The sequence below is a fragment of the Giraffa tippelskirchi genome, chromosome 2, assembly GCF_054371585.1.
Source record: "Giraffa tippelskirchi isolate mGirTip1 chromosome 2, T2T-mGirTip1v1.2.pri, whole genome shotgun sequence".
NCBI lineage: Eukaryota > Metazoa > Chordata > Mammalia > Artiodactyla > Giraffidae > Giraffa > Giraffa tippelskirchi.
In genome coordinates this window covers 51513202-51536010 of record NC_137276.1, presented here as the reverse complement: position 1 = coordinate 51536010, position 22809 = coordinate 51513202, and the positions used below count along the sequence as shown (strand labels likewise).

At 34.9% G+C, this 22809-nt stretch overlaps 1 protein-coding gene across 30 annotated transcripts in view; it reads left to right on the top strand.

The window, feature by feature from the left end:
- SHLD2 (shieldin complex subunit 2) overlaps nt 1–22809 on the top strand; it is a 114160-nt gene that overhangs the window by 78116 nt on the left and 13235 nt on the right. For 23 of the 30 annotated variants that reach the window (XM_081562690.1, XM_081562680.1, XM_081562699.1 and 20 more), the window contains 4 exons: nt 5700–5894; nt 6223–6357; nt 13018–13224; nt 19893–20121. In XM_081562690.1, coding sequence (XP_081418816.1) covers nt 5700–5894; nt 6223–6357; nt 13018–13224; nt 19893–20121 — 766 coding nt within the window. The remainder of the gene's footprint in view (nt 1–5699; nt 5895–6222; nt 6358–13017; nt 13225–19892; nt 20122–22809) is intronic. The other 7 variants (XM_081562752.1, XM_081562725.1, XM_081562709.1 and 4 more) reach the window with 1 other exon arrangement.

Genomic DNA, 22809 nt, shown 5'->3' with positions numbered 1-22809 from the left:
GCCTGGTGGTGTCCCATCGATGGGGTCGCACAAAGTCGGACACAACTGAAGTGACTTAGCAGCAGCAGCAGCGGCAGCAGCAGCAGCAACAGGATTATATATGTACTCAGATTTCAACCCAGCAAGCTTACTTCTAAGAATCTATCCTGAAGATAGAATTACAACAATATGAAAATATCTATACATCAGAACAAAAAAATTACTATACAGAAGGGTAGTGGGGACAAAAGAACAAACCTAAGAAACCGTGGAAAACAGTGTATTGACTGGATTCTGTAAGGCCAAGGGGAAAAAAAGCTGTACATAAGTGCTGTAATCTAGTTAGTAGAAGTGTTTCTCAAGGAGGAATGGGTTAGCAACAGCTTTGTCTATGTACTAGAATTGAACAAGTAAATAAATATGTAATAGATAATGAGAATTGGGTTTTTCATTGTTACAGGAAGAAATTATATATAAAAAAGGGGGAAGATTAAAGGGAACCTTTTGGATTAGAGCCAGAGATATTAGTATAAGCTCATAGTCTTCAATATATATATAAAAGCAAATAGATAAAGGAATACAGAAATATAGATATAAGTGTATGGATGGGCTATTATGCTCAGTACATAAATTTCCTAGTTCTGTCTGCTGAGAGGACACAGAAGCAGTGACACCTCAGTAGTAATGATCCTACCTAGTGCCCATATCTTGGTCTGTAAAAGGAATCAGCACTGCTAGAAGTGGTTGATTACAGACCTGGGGCGAAGAAAATCTGAGAAGAGCCTGGAACTTTCATGGTGTCAGAAAAGGGTTGTTTTGAAAGAACACAAAAGCCAACTTGAAGGACAGCCTACTGGCAAAAACTGGAGCAATATAAGAAAAAAAGAAAAGATAGTATTGGATTATAGCCCTTAGAATAAGATATTTATGGATTCATACTGATATAAATATTTAACTAACTTATAAAATAAGTAAGCAAGTAAATAAAGGATAGAGCTCTTTTTCACAATTCCATTGGATAAATTGGAATTCCAATGAATAAATGTGAGAAGAAAGAAAACAGAGAATTACCATTAGGTAACTACTTCAGTAATAAATATTGCAAACAAGGATCCATTAATAGATGCTAAAATTAGTAGGTGGAAGTTTGGGGGAGAAATAGCATTGCATCATCTCAAAGTATCTCCCTAATGTAGTTATCAACATACAAGGGGAAAAATAACTTTATAGTGAAGAAACTTGGCTGACATCAACTTAAGTGGGTGATCAAGGTGAGTATTCTCAGTATTAAGGATACTTTGAATTCCTTACTATGTTGCATTGACAGGGACACAGCGTAATTTTTGTGATATTCTTGCCAAGAATGCATAACCTCATTTCAGTGATGAGTAAACATTGGAGAAACCCAAATGGAGAGACATTCTACAAAGTAGCTGATCGATCCTCTTCAGAAGTGTCAAGGTCATGAATGACAAGACTGATAACTACCGCAGACTGAAGGAGGGTAAAGAAAAATAAGAACTAAATGTAATGTAGAATCCTGGATAAGATGCTACACAGAAGAAGAGTATTAGTGGGAAAATTGGTAAAATTTGAGTAAGATTTATAGTTTAGTTAATAACATTAATATTTAGACAGTATTAGTTTCCTGTTTGTGGATAACGTGATAGATTATTATGATTATTATTTATAGATTTACAAAGAATCCTTCCCCTCTTAAAACTACAAGCAAATTATTAGAAATAATGGGAAAGTTTGGCAAGGTGGCCACATAAAAGGTTAATATACAAAAGTCAATTGCATTTTAGAATGGAGCGACTAACAACTAGTAACAAATAAAAGCAAGGCACCATTTACAATATTATCATGTGGATTTAACAATTTCGTTGTTAAGTGAAAAATTAAAAGACTAAACATGTTTTGTTCATTGATTGAAAGATTTAACATTGTGAAGATTTCAGTTCTCCCCAAGTTGATCTGTAATTCAATAAAAATCCAATCAAAATCCCAGGAAGATTTTCATGAAATTTGATAAGATTATTCTGATTGGTAAAAGAGTAAGTGGTCAGAAGCAGCCTGGGTTTGTTTTTTTATTTTTAGTTTTGGAATTTCTTTAAAAGATTTAAGTTTAATGTTTTATTATGAACATTTGAAGTTGCTACGTCTTAGAAAGCACATTTCCAAGGAGTCAAATGGCTTTTAGAGATGTTCTTACAGATGTTTTATAGTTGTTAATACAATGGAAGGGTAAAGAATGTTTTAAACTAATGAAAATAGCATAAATGTAAGTATTTTTCAAGGGATTTGAGAGACAGATGTTGTAGATCTCATTTTAAGACTGAACTAGATTCAAGTAAGATTGCTCTAGTTCAATAATTTTATGAAGATCTAAGGATCCAGTTCTGGATGGAGAATATGCCATGGAAACTCTGGGTAGCTTCAGGTTTTTGCAGAATAATGTGAAAAATATTGAGCTAGTTAAATAGCCTTTAGAGGTTACTTCAAATTAGTTTTTCTGCTTACATAGAAATTTGTATTGCCTTGTTTTTCACAGGTTACACAAGTTAGGAGCTAAATAAAGTATGTTCTAAGGCTTTTTCGTATGACTAGATAACTGTTTTGAAAAGAGTTGACAGTTGATACTTTGAAAATATTGCAGTTGTTTTTCTTTTGAAAGAAGAAGTCAATTTTGGTTTTTATTTTTGCAAGTTGTTACAACTCAGGAGAGCTTACTTCTGATCAACATACATGTAGAACTTTTGTTCTTTTCTCATTATAGTAAGGTGTTATAAATTTTACAAATTTAGCCCTGATAATGTGACAGGATATAAATTTATCTTAAATATCACTAAATTAAATATATAAATAAAACTTTTAACACAGTGTTTCCATGAAGTAGACTATTTTATTTTGGATCTAAGTAATCAAATGTTTCTGTACAAATTTTTATGAAGCAAGAATTAGTAAATAATTTGATGTTAGGGAGCTTCCCCTCCCTCCAAAGCTCTTATTGCAGATAAAGAATAAAGGCCAGGAAAGTTATGTACAAGTTCAGAAGAGTCATTGTTGACAAAGTCAGAATTGAACCCAGCTCTTCTGATTCCAGATGTGCTGGAAATATTGTGAAAGAGGAATCAGAACGCCTGGTGAATAAACTGGAGCTGTAGAAGGAGATATTTGGAGTTGGGTTTTGCTATAATGTAATTGGTCTTATCTTCACTCTTCCTCTCTTTCTCATTCATCTTTCATGCTATCTGTTCTTTTTTTTATGCTCATTATCTTTGTTATGATATCACCATTGTTTTGTAAAATTCATCTATAAATTAAGTAACCTTAATTAGAATAGATTTCATATCAGGTTCTGGGAACTTTAGAACATTAGTTTTTATCCATACACTCAGCTATACTAGAAATCTTGTCTTCTGCAATCTTTTCTTTACCCTCCACATCTGATTGTTTCTTAGATTTTACCTCTGAACTAGTTCACAAGTCTGTCACCCTTTTCTCCTTCATGCAGTCTTGCCTAGTTTCCAGCTCTTATCATCTGCTGGATGGTCATTAGCCTCCTAAAACGTTCTTCCTACTTTTGTCTGTGAAAATTGATCCCTCTGCATTAAACCATTCATAAACTTGGATGGGAAGATATGACATCCCTTTTTTTTCCTGCCAGTTTTATGAGATATAATTGACATACAGCACTGTGTAAGTTTAAGGTACACAGCATAATACATGATGATTTGAGTTATATACATCATGAAATGATTATGACAGTAAGTTAAGTGAATATCATCTCATATGAATGAGATGATAAAAGATGATAAAATTAAAGAAAGAGGAAAAAATATTTTTCCTGTGATGAGAACTCTTAGGATTCACTCTCTTAGTAATTTTCATATATAACATATAGCAGTGTTAATTATATTTATCTTGTTGTACATTACACCCCAGTACTTATTTATCTTATAACTGAAGCTTTATACCTTTTGACTGCCTTCATCAATTTCCCCTCACCGCACCCCATCTCTGTTACCCATAAGTATTACATCTTTATTTTCACTAATTGCCTACTGAAAATTGGCATTTCCTTCCATTATGAATAAGGTGACAATCCACAGTAATATTTTCAATACTTGTGACTTGATCACCAATGGAAAGCACATATATTTTCATATCATATTATAGTTGTTGGAGATAACTTGAATATTATTTATCCACATGATACTTTGGCATACTTTGAAGTTATAGTATTTGCTGCATACTCTGCTATATCTTATTATTTAATGTTTTAATGAGGCACATAAGTTATCCTCAGTTTTAAAAATATTTTGATTACTGTATTTCTATATAATTGGTTTTACTATCCTATTTCAGTTAATGAATTTTAAAACATTACTCTGTAATAAAAATGTTATAAAATTAGATAATAGTTATAGCCACACAACTTTGTGAAGTACAAAAAGCAAAAATACTGAAATGTATACTGTAAAAGGGTAAACTTGGGAATTCCCTGGTGGTCCAGTGGTTAGGAATCTGCACTTTCACTGCTAAGGTTCATTCCCTGGATGGTGAACTAAGATCCCACAAGCCACACAGTGTGGCCAAAAAAAAATAAAAAGGGTGAACTTCATGTATGTGAATTATATTCCAATAAAGTTGTTATAAAAATATTATTCTGATAGTGGGTCCATATGCTTTATCAGAATACCAAAAGTATCTGAGATACGTAAAGGATTACTAACCCTTTCTCTTTACCTCGAAACATATTCTTCTTCCCAGTTACTACCTAGAAACCTTTTCTTAGGCATTTTCCCAAAGCATTGCTCAAATATTTCCTCAATGAAGAAAGCCTCTTCCAACTTCCCTGGACAGGTCTTTAGGTGTGCTGTTAGGAATGCTTACACGTGTCGCCTATATCCTAAGCCCAGTGTTGGTTGTCAGCCTCTAGGCTGATAATTTCTTCAGCCTTGGGATCATGTCTTTGTATCCCTAGCACTGGGAGTCTCTAGTGGTTGTTTTTCTGTGTAGTATTCAGATGGGTGGTTAAAGAGGAGATTGACAGCATTGTAGCCAGTGAATATGGTGAGGGCAGAGGCTTAAAAGTGAGAAAGAATAAGACATGTTCTGGGAGGGCCAGTTAGAGCAGTGTTCCAGATGAGAAATGCTAACAGTCTTGAGGAAGAATAGCGGTGGTTGGGATAGTTGAGGAAGACGTGTTCAAATCAGATTTCAGGGGTTAGGGCGCTGGTTGGATACAACAGGGTAATGGAGGAGTCAAAAAAAATAATTGATGCATATATATATATATATATATATAAATATATATAGCTGATTCATTTTGTTGTATAGCAGAAACTAACATGACATTGTCAAGCAACTATACCCCAATTAAAAAAAAAAACTGAAATATTGGTCTTGGTTAATTGGTAGAAAAATGATACTGTTAATGAAATACAGAAGTAAGGGAACAGGGCAGTTTTGTTTTGTTTTGTTTTGCAGATGATAAATAATTCCATTTCCATTGGTTAAAAACATCAAGCTTATTTTGGCATCTAAACTGGTTCAAGGATAAGCTACATGCTTTATAGAAATGAAATCATGTTTGACATTTAATCACACTTTGCAACATAAAATACAGTTCTAAGAAAATGCTATGTTATCAAGAAGAAAATATAACATTTCCCTCTTTTGTATATATGGTCTTTTTTTTTTTTCTTTCCAAGATTCCAGTATGATTAGTAATGTTGTACTTCAAGACTTACTGGCATATGTATCTTCAAAACATTCCTATCTCAGAGATCTTCCTCAGAGGCATCCTCAGAAAATGAGCAGTATAGAATTCATAGAATTGGAGCAGCTTCAGCCAGACATACTAGTCCATGCAATTCTAAGAGTTGTTGATATCACTGTACTGACAGGTAAATATTTTGGGTACTTCATTAATTTTGGGTTATAAAAAAATTAAGATATAACAAGGACCTACTGTATTACACAGGGAACTGTACTCAATATTTTATAATAACGTATAACGGAAGAAAATCTGAAGAAGAGTATATATATCACTGTGCTGTATACCTGAAACTAACGTGATACTGTAGATAACTTTATTTTGATTAAAAGAAGATTAAGTACAGGACTGTCTTAGTGTACCATTTGGTTATCACTAGATATTTATCATTAGACGGTGAAGTAAGATATCACATGCAGTAGAGTAATGCCAACTAAATATTTCTTTTCCTTTTCCAGAGGCGTTATACAGTTATAGAGGACAAAAGCAAAGGAAAGTTATGTTAACAGTGGAACAGACCCAAGGTCAACATTATGTGCTTGTATTATGGGGTCCTGGAGCAGCCTGGTACCCTCAACTTCAAAGGAAAAAAGGTAAATACACCAAAAAGTATTTAATCTATTTATAGATAAGTAAATGATTAATGCTTATGAGCCTAAGATGAAGGGACTCTGGAGATCAGACAGTGTTTGAAATATAATTGAGCATGATTGAATATTCTTTTACAGATTTCTTGTTACAACTTTTTACCACCTATAAACAATTCAATGATCTATAATCCTCTATAATTAATGGCAGCAAAATAAAAGCTTTCATTTATTCCCAAGTATACTACTTTACCTTTTTAGTGAAGATTGAAGATCTTACCTTCCTTGGATAATGTTGTTTAAAAATTTAATTCTGGAGATGCTTCTACAATTTTTATTCAGCCAAGGTACTCTGATAAATAAACTCCTCTCTGGTTACAGGGCAGATGTTAGAGGAGTTGCATTAACTCTTTCAAGTCACAGTGTTACTGTTTAATAAATTACTGTGTTCCAGGATTTTATTCCAGTTGTTTTAAAAGCGTGGACTATTAGACATCCATAGAATGTTCATGTTTAAAGTATGACCCATGATTACATTTTTCTTTACAGCATCAGTTAATCATTTATGAAGTATTAAATTAAATGGAATTGAAACAATAGACTGGTTCCAAATAGGGAAAGGAGTATGTCAGGGCTGTATATTGTCACTCTGCTTATTTAACTTACATGCAGAGTACATCATGAGAAACGCTGGGCTGGATGAAGCACAAGCTGGAATCAAGATTGCCAGGAGAAATATCAGTAACCTCACATATGCAGATGACACAACCCTTATGGCAGAAAGTGAAGAAGAACTAAAGAGCCTCTTGATGAAAGTGAAAGAGGAGAGTGAAAAAGTTGGCTTAAAACTCAACAATCAGAAAAGTAAGATCATGGCATCCAGTCCCATCACTTAATGGCAAATAGATGGGGAAAAAGTTGAAACAGTGACAGACTAGTTTTTTGGCCTCCAAAATCACTGCAGATGGTTCTGCAGCCATGAAATTAAAAGACGCTTGCTCCTTGGAAGGAAAGTTATGACCAACCTAGAATATTAAAAAGCAGAGACATTACTTTGCCAACAAAGGTCCGTCTAGTCAAGGCTATGGTTTTCCAGTAGTCATGTATGGATATGAGAGTTACCATAAAGAAAGCTGAGTGCCAAAGAATTGATGCTTTTGAACTGTGGTGTTGGAGAAGACTTGAGAATCCCTTGGACTGCAAGGAGATCCAACCAGTCCATCCTAAAGGAGATCAGTCCTGAATATTCATTGGAAGGACTGATACTGAAGCTGAAACTCCAATACTTTGGCCACCTAATGTGAAGAACTGACTCATTGGAAAAGACCCTGATGCTGGGAAAGATTGAAGGGGGAAGGAGAAGGGGACAACAGAGGATGAGATGGTTGGATGGCATCACCGACTCAACGGACATGAGTTTGAGTTAACTCCGGGAGTTGGTGATGGACAGGGAAGCCTGGCATGCTGCAGTCCATGGGGTCACGAAGAGTTGGACATGACTGAGCGACTGAACTGAACTGAATTTATGTTTCAATAAAATAGTGTAACATCTTCATTTATATTAGATCCTTTAGTTGTAACAATCAGAGACAGTTTAATTAGTGGCTTCTGAGTTATTTTACTCTGTTAAATTAATTCAGAGGTTGATTAGGTATGTGATCCATTCTTTTTTCACCTGAAAGAGTTAATGTTTCTTTGCAAACTTCTATTTCAAAATAGTTATCTAAAGATAGGATCTATCACATTGCCTCTCTTAATCATTAATAGCCCGTAACTAGGATTTGAGATAAGTCTGAATTTTGGCTTTCATGTTAAGATCAAACAGTGGCAAATATTTGTTTGGTTGAGAAATCTGAAAAACATGTGTCAGTGATAGACAAACCATCATTATTGACCACTATGTCATGGTCGGGAACATGAGTCTGCTGCATGCTGAGCAGAATGTAGATCAAAGGTGACATTCCAGTTATAGTGGAGCTGTAGCAAAGCAGATTGCTCTATGCTTAATATGAATATTCCTTTAAAGCTGATAGTTACTTGGTCAATAGAAGAGGAAGTATATTTTCTCTAGATAGTTCTTTGATATTTAGGTTAATGTTGAAAATGTATAAATCCATGAATTAAGATGTAGTTTCTTTGTTCATTTCTTCAGCATATTTATTTTTATTTCAAGTTTTTTAATATCTGCTTTAATACCTCAAGATCCAATTTTGAAGAATCATTTAAATAAGTGATTCTCCTTTCACAAATTGTTAGTATTCTGTCTATCATTTAGTATTTTCTTGAGGCATTCTCTGTATTATTCTGTCTGTATTGGGCCCTTGTTTTCCTTGTTCCCAAGGGTAACAACTCACATTTAGGTGATATAATTAGAGGTGATTGTCAAGCAGTAATTACTGAATACTAGAGACAAAAGAGTTGATGTTTTGGAGAAAAATAATAAGAAATTAATTCCCATTTTTTTTGAAATATGTGTTGCTGGTAGGAATTTGGTATGCCTGATATGCAGCAAGCATTGGTTACAGTTAAAGTCCTAATGAGGGTGGGCTAGGGACATAAATTACACTTATTGGTAATAATTTGGTATGCATAAAATAAGCTATTCAGAACTAAGTGCCTTTCCAATGCTATACTCTCCTGAAATCATTTAATAGAAGTCTAATATTTTTAAAAATATAACGATTACAATAAAGTACACTCATGACATTACTAATTAAGCACAGAATAATACAAATGATCCCAACCTTTGTGATTATGCTTCATGCAAAATCACAGTTATATCTGCATGGAGGTTTGATATTCCTTCACACCCTTAATTCATGATTAAAGTATAGCATTGTATCACAAATTGTCTTGGTACTGCTCAGTCTCCCTTAGACTTACTAGCTTAACCCGAATTCAACTCCTTTCTGTTTCTTGAACACGCCAAACTTTTTCCTGCTTTGGGATCTTGAATTATGTATTTCCCCTGCCTAGAGTGCTTTTTCCTCCAGCTCTCCCACACAGATGGCTGTCCAATTTCATTTCCCCAGAGAGGCCTCACACATGAATATACATAATCACTCCCTATCACGTCACTCTTTGTATTGCACTTGTGCCACCTAACACAAACAGATGATCCAGCTGATGTGCTTGCTTGATAATTAACTAAATTTCTCAGTAGGCTGTAAAGTTTGTGACTAAAAGCACCCTGATTAGCCTGTTCACCATTGTATCCTCATCACACAGCACTGCCTGCACTAGTAGATACTTTCTTTATAAATGATTGAAGAATAAAATATAGATTAGGCAGCCATTTAAAATTCCCACTGTCTTTAAGGAATAAAGATGCAAGTTTGAGGAGGAAATAGCTTGTTTCAAATGATAAGAAAAAAATCACAGAGGTAGAAATGCTTGCACATGAAGGTTGTGCAGTCTGTTGGCTGTACTAAGAAGTTGTATTTAAACTTGGGCACTGAAGGCTTGAATTTCACACTGGAACTCCATCATGGTTAACTTAAACGATTAAGGGGGATATATTGGAAGCGTACAGTAGTATCTCCAAGTAAATAGGGCAAGAGTGATGGGTTTCAGGGGGACTTGGAACTAGGAACAGAGATGTTTTCTGCGTCCAGGCAACATCTCCATGGATTTGCTTTATTTACTTAGTAGCTACTTTCTCTAGACTTTCTCTGCTTCTCAGCATTATGGATAGCACATTGTTACTCTATAGCTCCTGTTTTACTTTTCCTTTTAAGAGACCAGTCCCATTTCTAAATTCTCAGTAAAGAGAATCTGATTGCCTAGTTTGCATTTGATTCAGTCAACTGTGGCCTGTAGGACAGGGTCAAAAAGTACCAGTTGGGGGATTCCCTGGCGGTCCAGTGGTTAGGACTCTGCACTTCTACTGCAGGAGGCATGGGAACTAACGTCCCTCATGCTGTGCTAAAAGGCTAAAACAAAAAAAAGTACCAGTTGAAATATGTAAGCTTATTTTAGTGGGTGAGGAAGTAGTTAAGGGGGTCATTTGTGGTCTGGTGGACACACCAATATATTCACTGTCAAAGATATGTATGTTCACTAGCCTGGATAGATGTATAGATATAATATTTAGTTTAAAAAAGTAGATTATAAAACTTCATGTATAATAGGATCCCATTTTAATAAAAGCAGATATATATGTATATACACTTTAAAAAATCTGGAAATACAGGTACTAAAATGCTAGTCATCTCTAGTAGTATTATGTGGCTTTTATTTTTTTATATCTTTAGTTTGAATTTTATGCATGTATGGAATTTGCATTTATTCTTTAAACCTTTTAGTATAAAAAAGCTTCAAACATACAGACAGAATAATACAATGAACTAAAGTACCCATTATCTATTTTATTGAAACACAGACAATCTTACTTTGCCTATTACTTTTCTTTTACTGTCTAAATATTTTATAAAAAGTATATTTTGTTTTATAATTTAAAAATTAAAGCACATTTTTTTTCTTTAAAAATTAATAGATATATTTGAAATATCTATCAAACAATTTGAGAAGAAATAAGAATTAAACTTATGCTTCATATTTTTGCCAGAATAAATGCTGGATGCATTAGAAATTCAAATACTTTTAAAAAGGAACAGTAAGTACTAGAAGAAAATATAAGTGAACTTATTTGGAACCTAAAGATTAGTAGGTTAAATAAAATGCTGTAACAAAAACTACCATACATGAAAATCACCATATGCAAAATTAAAATGCAAGTGAAAAACCAGAAAAAAATTGTGTTTTGTCATCAAATAATAGCATACTCTAAAGTCAAATACTTGTGAGAATAAATGAGCAATAGAAGTGAACAGGCAGGTCCTCAAAGAAGAAATTAAAGTGGCCAATAAATATATGAAAAAAGTTATTCTTACTAGCAATGGAAGGCAGACAAATAAAATAATAATGATAACTGATTTTTGTCCTAAGAAATCAGTAGAGAAGATATGGGGAAATAACCACTCTTGTAGACTATAGAAGATGTAAACTGGCAACCCTTTTTTTTTCTCTTTTTCTAATTGAAATATAATTGACCTGTGTGTGTGTGTTTAGTCGCTCGGTCATGTCCAACTCTTTGCAACCCCATGGACTGCCAGCCAGGCTCCTCCGTCCTTGAGATTCTCCAGGCAAGAATACTGGAGTGGGTTGCCGTGCCTGCCTCCAGGGGATCTTCCCAACCAAGACATGGAACCCAGGTCTCCCACATTGCAGGCAGATTCTTTACCATCTGAGCCACCAGGGAAGCCCATAATTGACTTACAATGTATTAGTTTCAGGGGAACAACCTTTCTTGAGGACAATTGACAGTGCATATGAAAGCCTTAGAATTTGGGATACCTTTGGCCTAATAATGACACTTAATAGGAATTTATCATGACTATGCATAAAGATGTAGCTAAAAATATTTTACCATAGCACTAAATTTATAATAGTGAAAAATAAGAAACATGTCCCCAAAGAGAGGATTGCACTAATAATTTTTAAGATTTTGGTGTATCTGTGCAATGACATATTATGTAGTATTTTAAAATAATGTAGAATAATACTTAATGATATATGAAATATATATTTGACATAGTAAGTAAAAATCAAACAAATTGAGAACAACTTCATGGACACTAAAATATTAACTGTATTTATTTTGAGGTGTTGATTGTAGCTGCCATTTATTTCTTTGCTTATCTTACCTGTGATTTCCAAGCATGTATTCTGTAATAAGAAAAATTGTTTTAAAATACTGATTGGTTTTCAGCAACAACTTGGAATATATATGCTTTAGCTCTTTCTAACGATGCTCTGTCTATACAGATTGACTGACTTGTTTTAAAATTACCCACAAAAAAATAGCTGTCCAGAGAAACTGAGGAAGTAGATGAGATGTGTGATTTAGATTTATAGCCTGAAGTATGTGGGAAAATAAAAAGACAATTGTCATAGAAGACGTTGTACTAAGAAATTTCTTTTTGTTTTAATATAGTTTTAAAGTTGAATTTATTAATATATAGTTTGATTGTTCCTGGAAAAGTGCATGGCAACCCACTCCAGTGTTCTTGCCAGGAGAATCCCCATGGACAGAGGAGCCTGGTGGGCTACAGTCCATGGGGTTGCAAAGGGTTGGACATGACTGAGCGACTAAGCACAGCACGGCACAGTCTGATTGTTGGGCAAGAAAGTGTGTGCTACTGTGGCTCAGAATTATTACTGAAAGAATTAAAAATAGGAGCAACTGAATCTAAATGTTTTTTTGTTGTCGTTCTGAAAAAATTAGCTAAATAAGAAAACTAAGGTATTGAAAAATCATTGAGTAATATTGGTTATGGTAGACATGTATCCATTTCTATGTCATTATTTAAAAAAAAACTTTCCTGTAGATAATCAGAGTGAGAGTTTGCTTTTCTGAATAAACAGTTGGTTATGATAAATTATGACTGTTTAGGAGACCAAGTAATCTTTAGAAAAAATTCTGTTAAAATTATCTCTACCATTCTTATTGCCTTAATACAACATTCATATTTTGCCTTTTTAAATCCAAATTCCTTAATGTGATAAAAGTTGTATTTAATTGATTTAATCAGGTCAGTCTGTTTAATCTGGTTTTGATCCTAGATAATTTCCTTTTGGTAACTTTTTGTTTTTGTTTTGTTTAAGATTATATTTGGGAATTTAAATATCTTTTTGTTCAGCGCAATTGCATCCTAGAGAACCTAGAATTGCATACAACACCATGGTCATCCTGTGAGTGCCTGTTTGATGATGATATAAGGGCAATTACATTTAAAGCAAAATTTCAAAAAAACACACCCTCCTTTGTGAAGATGTCGGATTTAGCAACACACCTAGAGGAAAAGCATTCAGGTAAGATCTTATTTATAAAAGACATTGCTAGTTCTAATATAAGCAAAGAAGCTGCCATTTGTAGGAAAAATGTATAACTGAATGTAAAAATGAAATAGAGATCTCTGTAAGTAGCTGAAGCAGATACTAACCTCTTCCTGACTTTTTGCCTATAATCCTTTGAGATTAATTTCTAATTATTAAGAGATACTTAAAAATCTTTTTTGCATATAGTTATAAGTAGCTTATCATTTAATAAGCCAGAAATAGAATAGTGACTCAAATCAGAATCACTGTTGAGATAAATATTTTATTAAGTTACTAAGCTATCATCTATACATGATTGTTAAAAATTAACATTGAGGAATTTCCTGGTGGTTCGGTGGCTAAGACTCTACGCTTCCAATGTGGTGGGCCCGGGTTTGATCTCTCCTCAGGGAACTAGATCCCACATACCACAACTAAGACCCGGTACAGCCAACTAAATAAGCAGCTATTTTTTAAAAAATAATTAACATTGATACAGAATTTATAGAATTTATTTACTGTTTTGTATATTGTAATAACATACTTCCTGAACTTGAATATGTGTGTGTGTGTGTGTATAAATTTCATTCTCAGAAGCATACCACATGGAAGGATGCCTGATGAATTTTATATACACATTCACACAATTTCCATGAGCAAAATATAATTAATTTCTTTTGAGTGAAGTAGTAGAAGGAGTATGTTTTAGGTTCAGTATGCTATACACTTTGAAATGAAGAGAGAGTAAAAGAGCAAAAATAAATAACTAGGTAAATTGCTACAATTTTAGTGGGAAATACCAATACTTTCCACTAAATTGCATTGGCTTCTTAACTATGGACATGATGCTAAAAGATGCTAACTCCTGGTTGATGGTATAACAAATTAAACAGCATTTAAAGCTATAGTTAGGGCTGCTAAATGCCAATAATGAGTAAATGTCAGTGATTATCAGTTTCGGAAACTAATAGAAAGCTTTCCAATGGCTATTATAGCAAATAAATTTAGAGGGCAAATAAAGGTTGAAAAAAATGAGATGTATCTACAGGTTTATTGTTATATAATTTAAATTTTTTAATGAAGAAAAAATTGGTGAAAATGTTTCCTCAGAATTTGTGTAAGATTACTGTTTTTGGAAAAAAAAATTACTGTTTTTGGTGATTTGATAGGTTGAGTTATTACAAATAGCTCAGGAACTTTGGATCTTGACAGTAAATTTTAACTTTATTCTCCAATTTGCATAAATAATTTTCTGAATTCTTATAGATGGCTTTAGATTTCATTAAATGCTAGAATTGTTTTCAGTTAAGTAAGATTATTTTTACAGTTTTTCTAAAGAAAAGAATCTGATCCCAAATAAATTAAGTTGAAGCTCCTAAGATATCACATGCTAAGATTCTCAACTCAATTTCTTGGGGTTTTTTACTAGCATGCTCTGCCCTCTTCTGGTTCATCCACAGAAATGTAAGACTTGGGTTATATGAAGTTAATAGGACATTTCAGTTAGTGCTTTTCAAATTGGTTCAGAATGTTAGATTAAAAAAAATTTTTTTTAACAGGATTTTTGGGATATAATTTTCATATAGGCAGTTACCCTTATTTAATAAAGTGTGTACATTCACATTGGTAAGTATGGACATGAAACCCATGAAAGCAACACCACAGTCATGAAATCATCACCTGCTTCTTTGTATCTCTTTCTATGAGGCCACCATCACCCTAATTCCAAAACCAGACAAAGATGTCACAAAAAAAGAAAACTACAGGCCAATATCACTGATGAACATAGATGCAAAAATCCTTAATAAAATTCTAGCAAACAGAATCCAACATCATATTAAAAAGATAATACATCATGACCAAGTGGGCTTTATCCCAGGAATGCAAGGTTTTTTTAACATCCGCAAATCTATCCCTCATCCCTGCCCCCGATCCTTCCAGGTAGTCAATCTGCTTTCTGTCACTAGAGATTAGTTTGAATTTTCTGGGCTTTTATATATATGGAATCATTTGTTTGGCATCTCTAACTTAGCAAATTCTTTGAGATGTGTCTATGTGGTTGTGTGTATCAGTAAATCATTCTTTATTCTATTATACAAATACACCATGCTTTGTTTATTTGTTCAGTTATGGATGTACATCTGGGTTGTTTCCAGTTCTTGGCTATTATAAAGTTTCTATAAACATTCAAGTGCAAGGCATTATTCAGACATAGTCTTTCTTTTCTCATGAGTAAATACCCAAGAATTGAATCAATAGCTGGATTGTATGATAGGCTTATGTTTAACTATTAAAGAAACGGCCAAAAAAAATAAAAATAAAGAAACTGCCTGTTTTCCAAAGCAGTTGTACCATTTTACATTTCCACCAGCAGTGTATGAGTTCTGTTTTTTCCACACCCACCTCAACATTTGATATGGACATAATTTTTAATTTTGTTCATTCTAATAGATGTGTAGTAATGGGTCATCATAATTTCAACTTGCATTTACTTATTGGCTGATGATGTTGAACATCTTTTATGTACTTAATTGCCACCTATATATCTTCTTTAATGAAGTATCAATTGAAATCTGTTACTTACCAAAAAAGTTGGCTTCATTGTTTTATTGAATTTTGAGAGTTCTTTATATTCTGGGTAAAAATTCTTTTTGGGGACTTACCTGGTGGTCCAGTGGTTAAGACGTCACCTTTCTAATGCAGGGAGTTTGTGTTCAGTCCCTGGTCAGAGAGCTAAAATTTCACATGCTTTGAGGCCAAAAAAACAAAACACAAACAAGAAGCAATATTGTAACAAATTTAATAAAGACTTCAAGAATACTCAACATCAAAAAAAGCTTTAAAAAAAACTTTTTTTTTTTTCTGCATCCAGCTTGTAAGGTAGTTCCCTGACCAGGGACTGAACCTGTGCCCTAGCAGTGAAAGTGCTGGGTTCTAACCACTGGACCACCAGGGAATTCTTGCTTTTTGTTCTTGTTGTTGTTTAGTCACTAAGTCATGTCCCACTCTTCACAACTCATGGACTGTAGCCCACCCGGCTCCTCTGTCCATGGGATTTCCCAGGCCAAGAATACTGGAGTAGATTGCCACTTCTTTCTCCAGGGAATCTTCTCAACCCAGGGATCAAACCTGCATCTACTGCATTGGCAGTCATATTCTTTACCACTGAGAGACCTGCGAATATCTGTTAATAAGAATTTTTATGTCTATATCATGGTGGATATTTGTCTGCAGTTTTCTTGTATCTTTGTCTGGTTTTGGTGTTAGAGCAGTGCTCATAGAATGTGTTGGTGTGTAGCTTTTCCTCTTCAGTTTTCTAGAAGAGTTTATTTAGAATTAGATTAGTTTCTTCCATACATGTTTGGTAGAACTCCTTCAGGCCTATCTGGTCCTGAAGTTTTCTTTATTGGAAGGTTTTAACTACAAATTCAATTTCTTTAATAGATATAGGGCTATTCCAGTTACTTGTTTCTTCTTAAGTGTGCTTTGATAGTTTGTATCTTTCAAGAAATTTGTTCATTTAATCTACGTTGTTGGCACAACAACAATAAAAGTTTGTTGGCATAAAGTTATAGTATTTTCTTACTATCCCTTTTAATATATATAGAATTTGTAGTAATACTGGTATTACCTGATATTGCTAATTTGTGCCTTCTCTCTTTTTTTTTAAACTGATCATTTTGGCTGGAGTTTTACCAGTTTTATTAATCTGCTTTTGTATTCATTAATTTTTCTATTTTCTAGTCCATTGATTTCTGCTCTGATTTTTTTTTTTTCCTTTCTTCTGCTTTCTTGGGTTTCTTTCTTTCTTTTTTTTACATTTCTTAGGGTGGAAATGGAGGTAACTGAGATGTTTTTTCCCAATGTAGGAGTTGAGTGCCATAAATTTTCCTGTTAAGTACAGCTTCTAAGTTCTCTACCCAATACCTTATGGATTATGAGATTTTCCACTCTAGCTAGTGGGAGAAGACACTATTCCTATCTCTGTACAAGCTTCAGGGATTGTTCAATACTTTTGGATGGTTCTTTTCTTGTCCTCTAGTTACATATATTGGTCAGTACTCAGTTGAATTCTTCAAGGTTGGGTACCCTCTGCAGCTCTCCAGAGTTTTCTCCAGAGTTCCCCTTTGTCTTGTCTAATAACCAGCTCTGATATCTCTAGCGATATTAGCCTTCCAGACCCAAAGCTGTGTCTGCTGTCAGTTCAGGGAAACCACCAGGCTCTGCCTGGGTCTCCCTTCCTATACTGTAGCCAGTAAACTCTTGTCTATAAGCTGGGGCAGTTACTAGGCTTACATCTTTTGCTTCTCATCTCTTAGGGATCACTGTCCTTTGTTGCCTGATATCTAATGTCCTGAGAATTGCTGTTTCATACATTTTGTTTGGTTTTTAGTTGTTTCAGATGTCAGCTCTTTTTACACACAACACTTCTGACATCAAATGTATGGTTTGTTGTTGTTTTCCACATCAACAGCCAATTCTCCAACTCTGTGAATACCAACTGGGTGTTGTACATTTCAATTCAATTTTGATGCTACCTACTTCAAGTTAGTGTCAGACTTCACAGGTTTAAGAGCTCAGTCATGGCCAAGAAAAAACAAAACCCCCCTTTTTAATTGAATTACAGAGATTTATTCTCAGAGAACTCCATATACCCACTTCTACATGGAAACATTTATTATTAACTTTAAGCAAATGTAAGTTCATGTGCTGGACACACAGTGAGGCCTAATGAACTGAAATGTCAGAGTTTGGAGCAGATTGAAGGGCCAAGCAAGGAGAATGAGCAACTCATGCTCAAAAAATCCTAAGTCCCTGATGGTTTTCAGGGAGAAGTTTTTATGGGCAATATTTGGGATGTGAAAGGGTGTGACTTCCTTCAGATTGGTTGGTGGTAAGGTAACAGGATAATGTTCCAGGAATGTTGTGCTTTTTAGCCTGAAGTTACCATCCTCCACCTGGATGGGGGTGTTAGTTCCTGCAGAAAACTCAAAGATATTTATTTATTTATTTATTTATTAATTATATATTTATTTATTTATTTTATGAGAAGGACCCTGCCCCACTGGTATACTGTTGTTTCTTGACTGCTCCTTCTTCGTTTCTGCATTCCCTCCCTTCCCAGATTAGTAACTGAATTGGAACTCAGGGAAGGTCAAAGAGGCTGAATGAATCCTATTTCTTAAAAACAAGAAATGAGGACAGAAAAGAATTTGTATCTGGGATGGCCCCACAGGCTCATGCTCTGTTTTAATACTAACAGTTAATTTAAATTAATAATATTTCTGGAAAATAAACACAGATAATAGAAAATTTACAGATTTTTACATCATCAAACAAAAATTTGATACAACTTTCAAAAATGGAAGTAAGTGGCCACAGAAGACTCTAGATTTATACTAACTGGTGAAATCTTGGGTAGTATTGTAGTGCCATGTATGTTTCTAAACCTGTTTCCTATTTATGTGTCCCTCCTGTCCCCGCCGCCTCTGAAGCCTCACAGGCTTATAAAGATGGTCACTGCAAGAAGAATGCCATAGGCAGTAAAGGGGCTACATTTAAGTTGGTGTCATGGAGGAGTCAACTGTTATCTTCTTTTTTTTAAGTCTTTATTGAATTTGTTACAACATTGCTTTGGTTTTTTGGCCACAGGGCATATGGGATCCTAGCTCCTCAACCAGGGATCAAACCTGCACCCCCCTCATAGCAAGGCAAAGTCTTAACCACGGGACCAGGAAATTCCTGTTACATATCTTTTACATAAAACATCTACTTGCTGGGGTTAGAGACCTAGAATTAGATTTAATGATAAAAATAAACAACATATAGACAACAAATTAGATGGCTATAGTTTTGATGATTAATAGCACAAAGGGTATATCCTCACTTCATTTGGGGTATGAGGCTGGAAATTGGGAATATTCTTGCAAGCCCTGGAGATGTACTCCCCATTGGGAAACCATACAAAAACTTTGTGCTGTTATAGTTAGTCCCTGGTGGGCTTCCCTGGTAGCCCAGCTGGTAAAGAATCCACCTACAACGCAGGAGACCCCAGTTTAATTCCTGGGTCAGGAAGATCCTCTGAAGAAGGGATGAGCTACCTTACTCCAGTATTCTTGGGCTTTACTGGTGCCTCAGGTGGTAAAGAATCTGCCTGCAATGTGGGAGACCTGGGTTCAATCCCTGGGTTGAGAAGATCCCCTGGAGGAGGGCATGGCAACCCATTTGCCAAGGGGAATTCTTGCCTAGAGAATCCCCATGGACAGAGGAGCCTGGTGGGTTACAATCCATGGGGTTGCAAAGAGTTGGACATGACCGAGGGACTAAGCACAGCACAGCACACAGTCAGTCCCTGGTAGTGAAACTGAGCAGGATCCTGTGGGGCCCTCCCTGGTACAGACATCCATCTTTTCAACCAAGTTAGCCAAATAAATCTTTACTCTTAGTTTCAGGCAGATGACCCCTTACACTTTAGAGTAAATGCTGAAGCCATAAGTGAGTAAGATTGTCTAGCAAAAGGGTAGAGAAGACCAACAACAAGACCTCAGTGTCCTTTACTATAAATAACTGTGAATCAACCAGATAATTAACCATGTTTGTAAATTAAAGATATGGTTTTGGCCTCCTAATTTATGATATTTCTTTTTGCTTATCTTTTACAGGAGTGATTCTAATCAAAGCCCAGATTTTAGAGCTAGTGTTTCCCATTACAGCAGTTCAGAAAATAGCTCTAAATGCTCGCAGTTCTCTGAAGAGTATTTTTTCTTCTCTTCCCAATATTATATACACTGGCTGTGCAAAATGTGGATTGGAACTACAAACAGATGAGAACAAGATCTACAAACAATGTTTTAGCTGCTTGCCATTTACTATGAAGAAAATGTACTATAGGTAAGGCAACTAAGCAGGCCAGCTGGATGGGAAATGTTTATTATTATGGGACTAGAAATGACCAAAAAGTTACATATATCAGTTGTTTCTAATGAAAAATAACTGGAGCTAATCCAAGAGAATAAATTTTTTCCTCCTGAGTAATGGAAAAATGGCTATTTATGAAAGCAAAAATTGCCCAGTAAACATAACAGGAATTTTTAAAAAGCAGTAATTGGGAGATTTTATTGTCTTTAAGCAGATATCCTAAAGAAACCTTTTACTTGGTTTAATTTTTAGCCAAGTTCTAAATGGCTCATAAGAAACTCATTTCCCCATCTTAACACATTATTAGGATTTAAAGGTTAAAATTAATTATATGATCTAACCCCTGAGTTGTGGAAGCTAGTAAGATGTTTAACTTTTCTGCACCTCAGTTTTCTCATCTTCACACTAAACATTAAGGATAGCAGACTAGCAATCAGTGTTTTATGCTCTTTTCTATTTCTAAATACTGCAATATCTAAAAACCAAATGCAAATATGTTCAGCATGTTATCATGGAATACTTTAAATAAGAAAATTTATAGAAGCATAATCCATTAGTCTTATTTCTCTTTACATATATTTATGTTTGTTATGAATAAGTAAATGAACTTTGCTCTTACTTTGAAAGTTGCTTGTCTGTCTGAAAAAGAAGATTGGATTCAGATGCAAGGTCCCCTCCTCCCTTTATCTCCACCAAGTCCATTCTCCACAGCCAACAGAGTAACCACTCCATTCCTTTAGAACCTTTCCAGAATTTCCTATCACACTCATCTGCTACACTATCCTTGCCTTTATCTCTGGGTTGATATTGGCCTTCTGTAAGGTTTTTAGCACTCTGACTTTTTCCTCCTTAGGGCTTTCTTGCCTGCTTTCCCCCCTGCCTGACTCCACAAGGCTGACTCGTTTGTGTCTTAGTTGAGGGACCCTTCATCAGAGAGACTTTTTTTTTAGTCACCTCCTTTGTTCTCTGTTAAAGTGCCCTGTGTGTGTACCTGGAGTCATTTACTTGCATAGTCTTCTGAAAAACCTCATTACGGAGATATAATTCACAGTCCATCAAATTAACCCATCTAAAATGTAAAATTCCAAGGCTTTAGTATATTCACAGGCTTCTGCAACTGTTACCACAATCAATTTTAGATCACCTTCACCTCTCCCTCCCCCAAAGTAGCCATTTCTCATTCTCCCTTCCCACCAACCTAGAGCACCCACTAATCAAATTTCTGGCTCTATAGATGTACTTACTTTGGACATTTCATGTAAGTAATCATACAGTGTACAGTCTTTTATGACTGGCTTCTTTTTTTTTTTTTTTAACATGTTTCAAGGTTCATCCATATTGTAGCATTTATCAAGTACTTCATTTCATTTTATTGCCAGATAATATGGGCATCCCTGCCTGCCAATACAGGAGGTACACGTTTGATCCCTGGGTTGGGAAGATCCCCTGGAGAAGGAAATGGCAACCCACTCCAGTGTTCTTGCTTGGGAAATCTCATGGACAGAGGAGCCTGGCGGGCTTAGTCCCTGGGGTCACAAAAGAGTTGGACACAACTTGACTATTAAACAACAACAGTATGGATATACTGCATTTTATCTATCCATCATCAATTGATGAATATTTGCATTGTACCTACTTTTTGGATATTATAAATAATACTTCTCCAGACATTCATGTACAACTTTTTGTGTGGCCATGTTTTCATTTCCCTTGGGCATGTACTCAGGAGTAGAATTGCTAGGTTGTGTGGTAACTTTTTACTCCTTTTGAGGAACTGCCAAGCTGTTTTCCGAAGCTGCTGCACAATTTTAGTTTTACCAGCAGTGAATGAGGGTGGCAGTTTCTCCATGTCCTTGCTGTCACTTTTTATTATCTGTTTCTCTTTTTTTGTTGCATGTGCTTTTGGTATCATATCTAAGAAAGGTATCCTTCCTAAGCCAATATCATGGAGGTTTACTCCTATATTTTCTTCCAAGAATTTTATAGTTAGCTCTTACATATAGATTCATGATCTATTTTGAGTTAATTTCTATATGTGGTATAAGGAAGGAGTCCAACTTCATTCTTTTATTCAGTTGTCCCTGTGCAGTTGGTTGAAAAGCCTATTCTATCCCCACTGAAGCCTATTCTATCCCCACTGAAGCATCTTGCCACCATTATTGAAAACCTTAATTGTCTTTCTATACCACTAAACTCTGAAGTTCCTTGAGTGAAGGAACCAGATCTCTCTTATTCACTAGTGTATACCCAGTGTATACACTGAATAGTACAAGATTTTGAGCATGTATTGGTTGAAATCAAGAATGGAGGAAGAGGGACTTCCCTAGAGGTTCAGTGGTTAAGACTTTGTGCTTCCAATGCAGGGGATGCAGGTTCAGTCCCTTGTTAGGGAACTGAAGGCCCGTGTGCCACATGGCACATCCAAATTTAAAAAAGAGAATGGAAGAAGTGAGATACCCCGGGGAAAGATTATAAAAAGATAAAAGGACCTAGAATCATCATATGGATAAAGGGGGAAGTAAGTTTTTAGAGAGAAAATCAAGTCATGTTTTAGTGGTTACACTGAATTCCCCTATACTGGTAAGTCTTTCTAAATTCTGTTCAGTTTATTTTGTAATAATTTATTTTTAAAAGGGGCATATCTATTTCTTTAAAAGTACA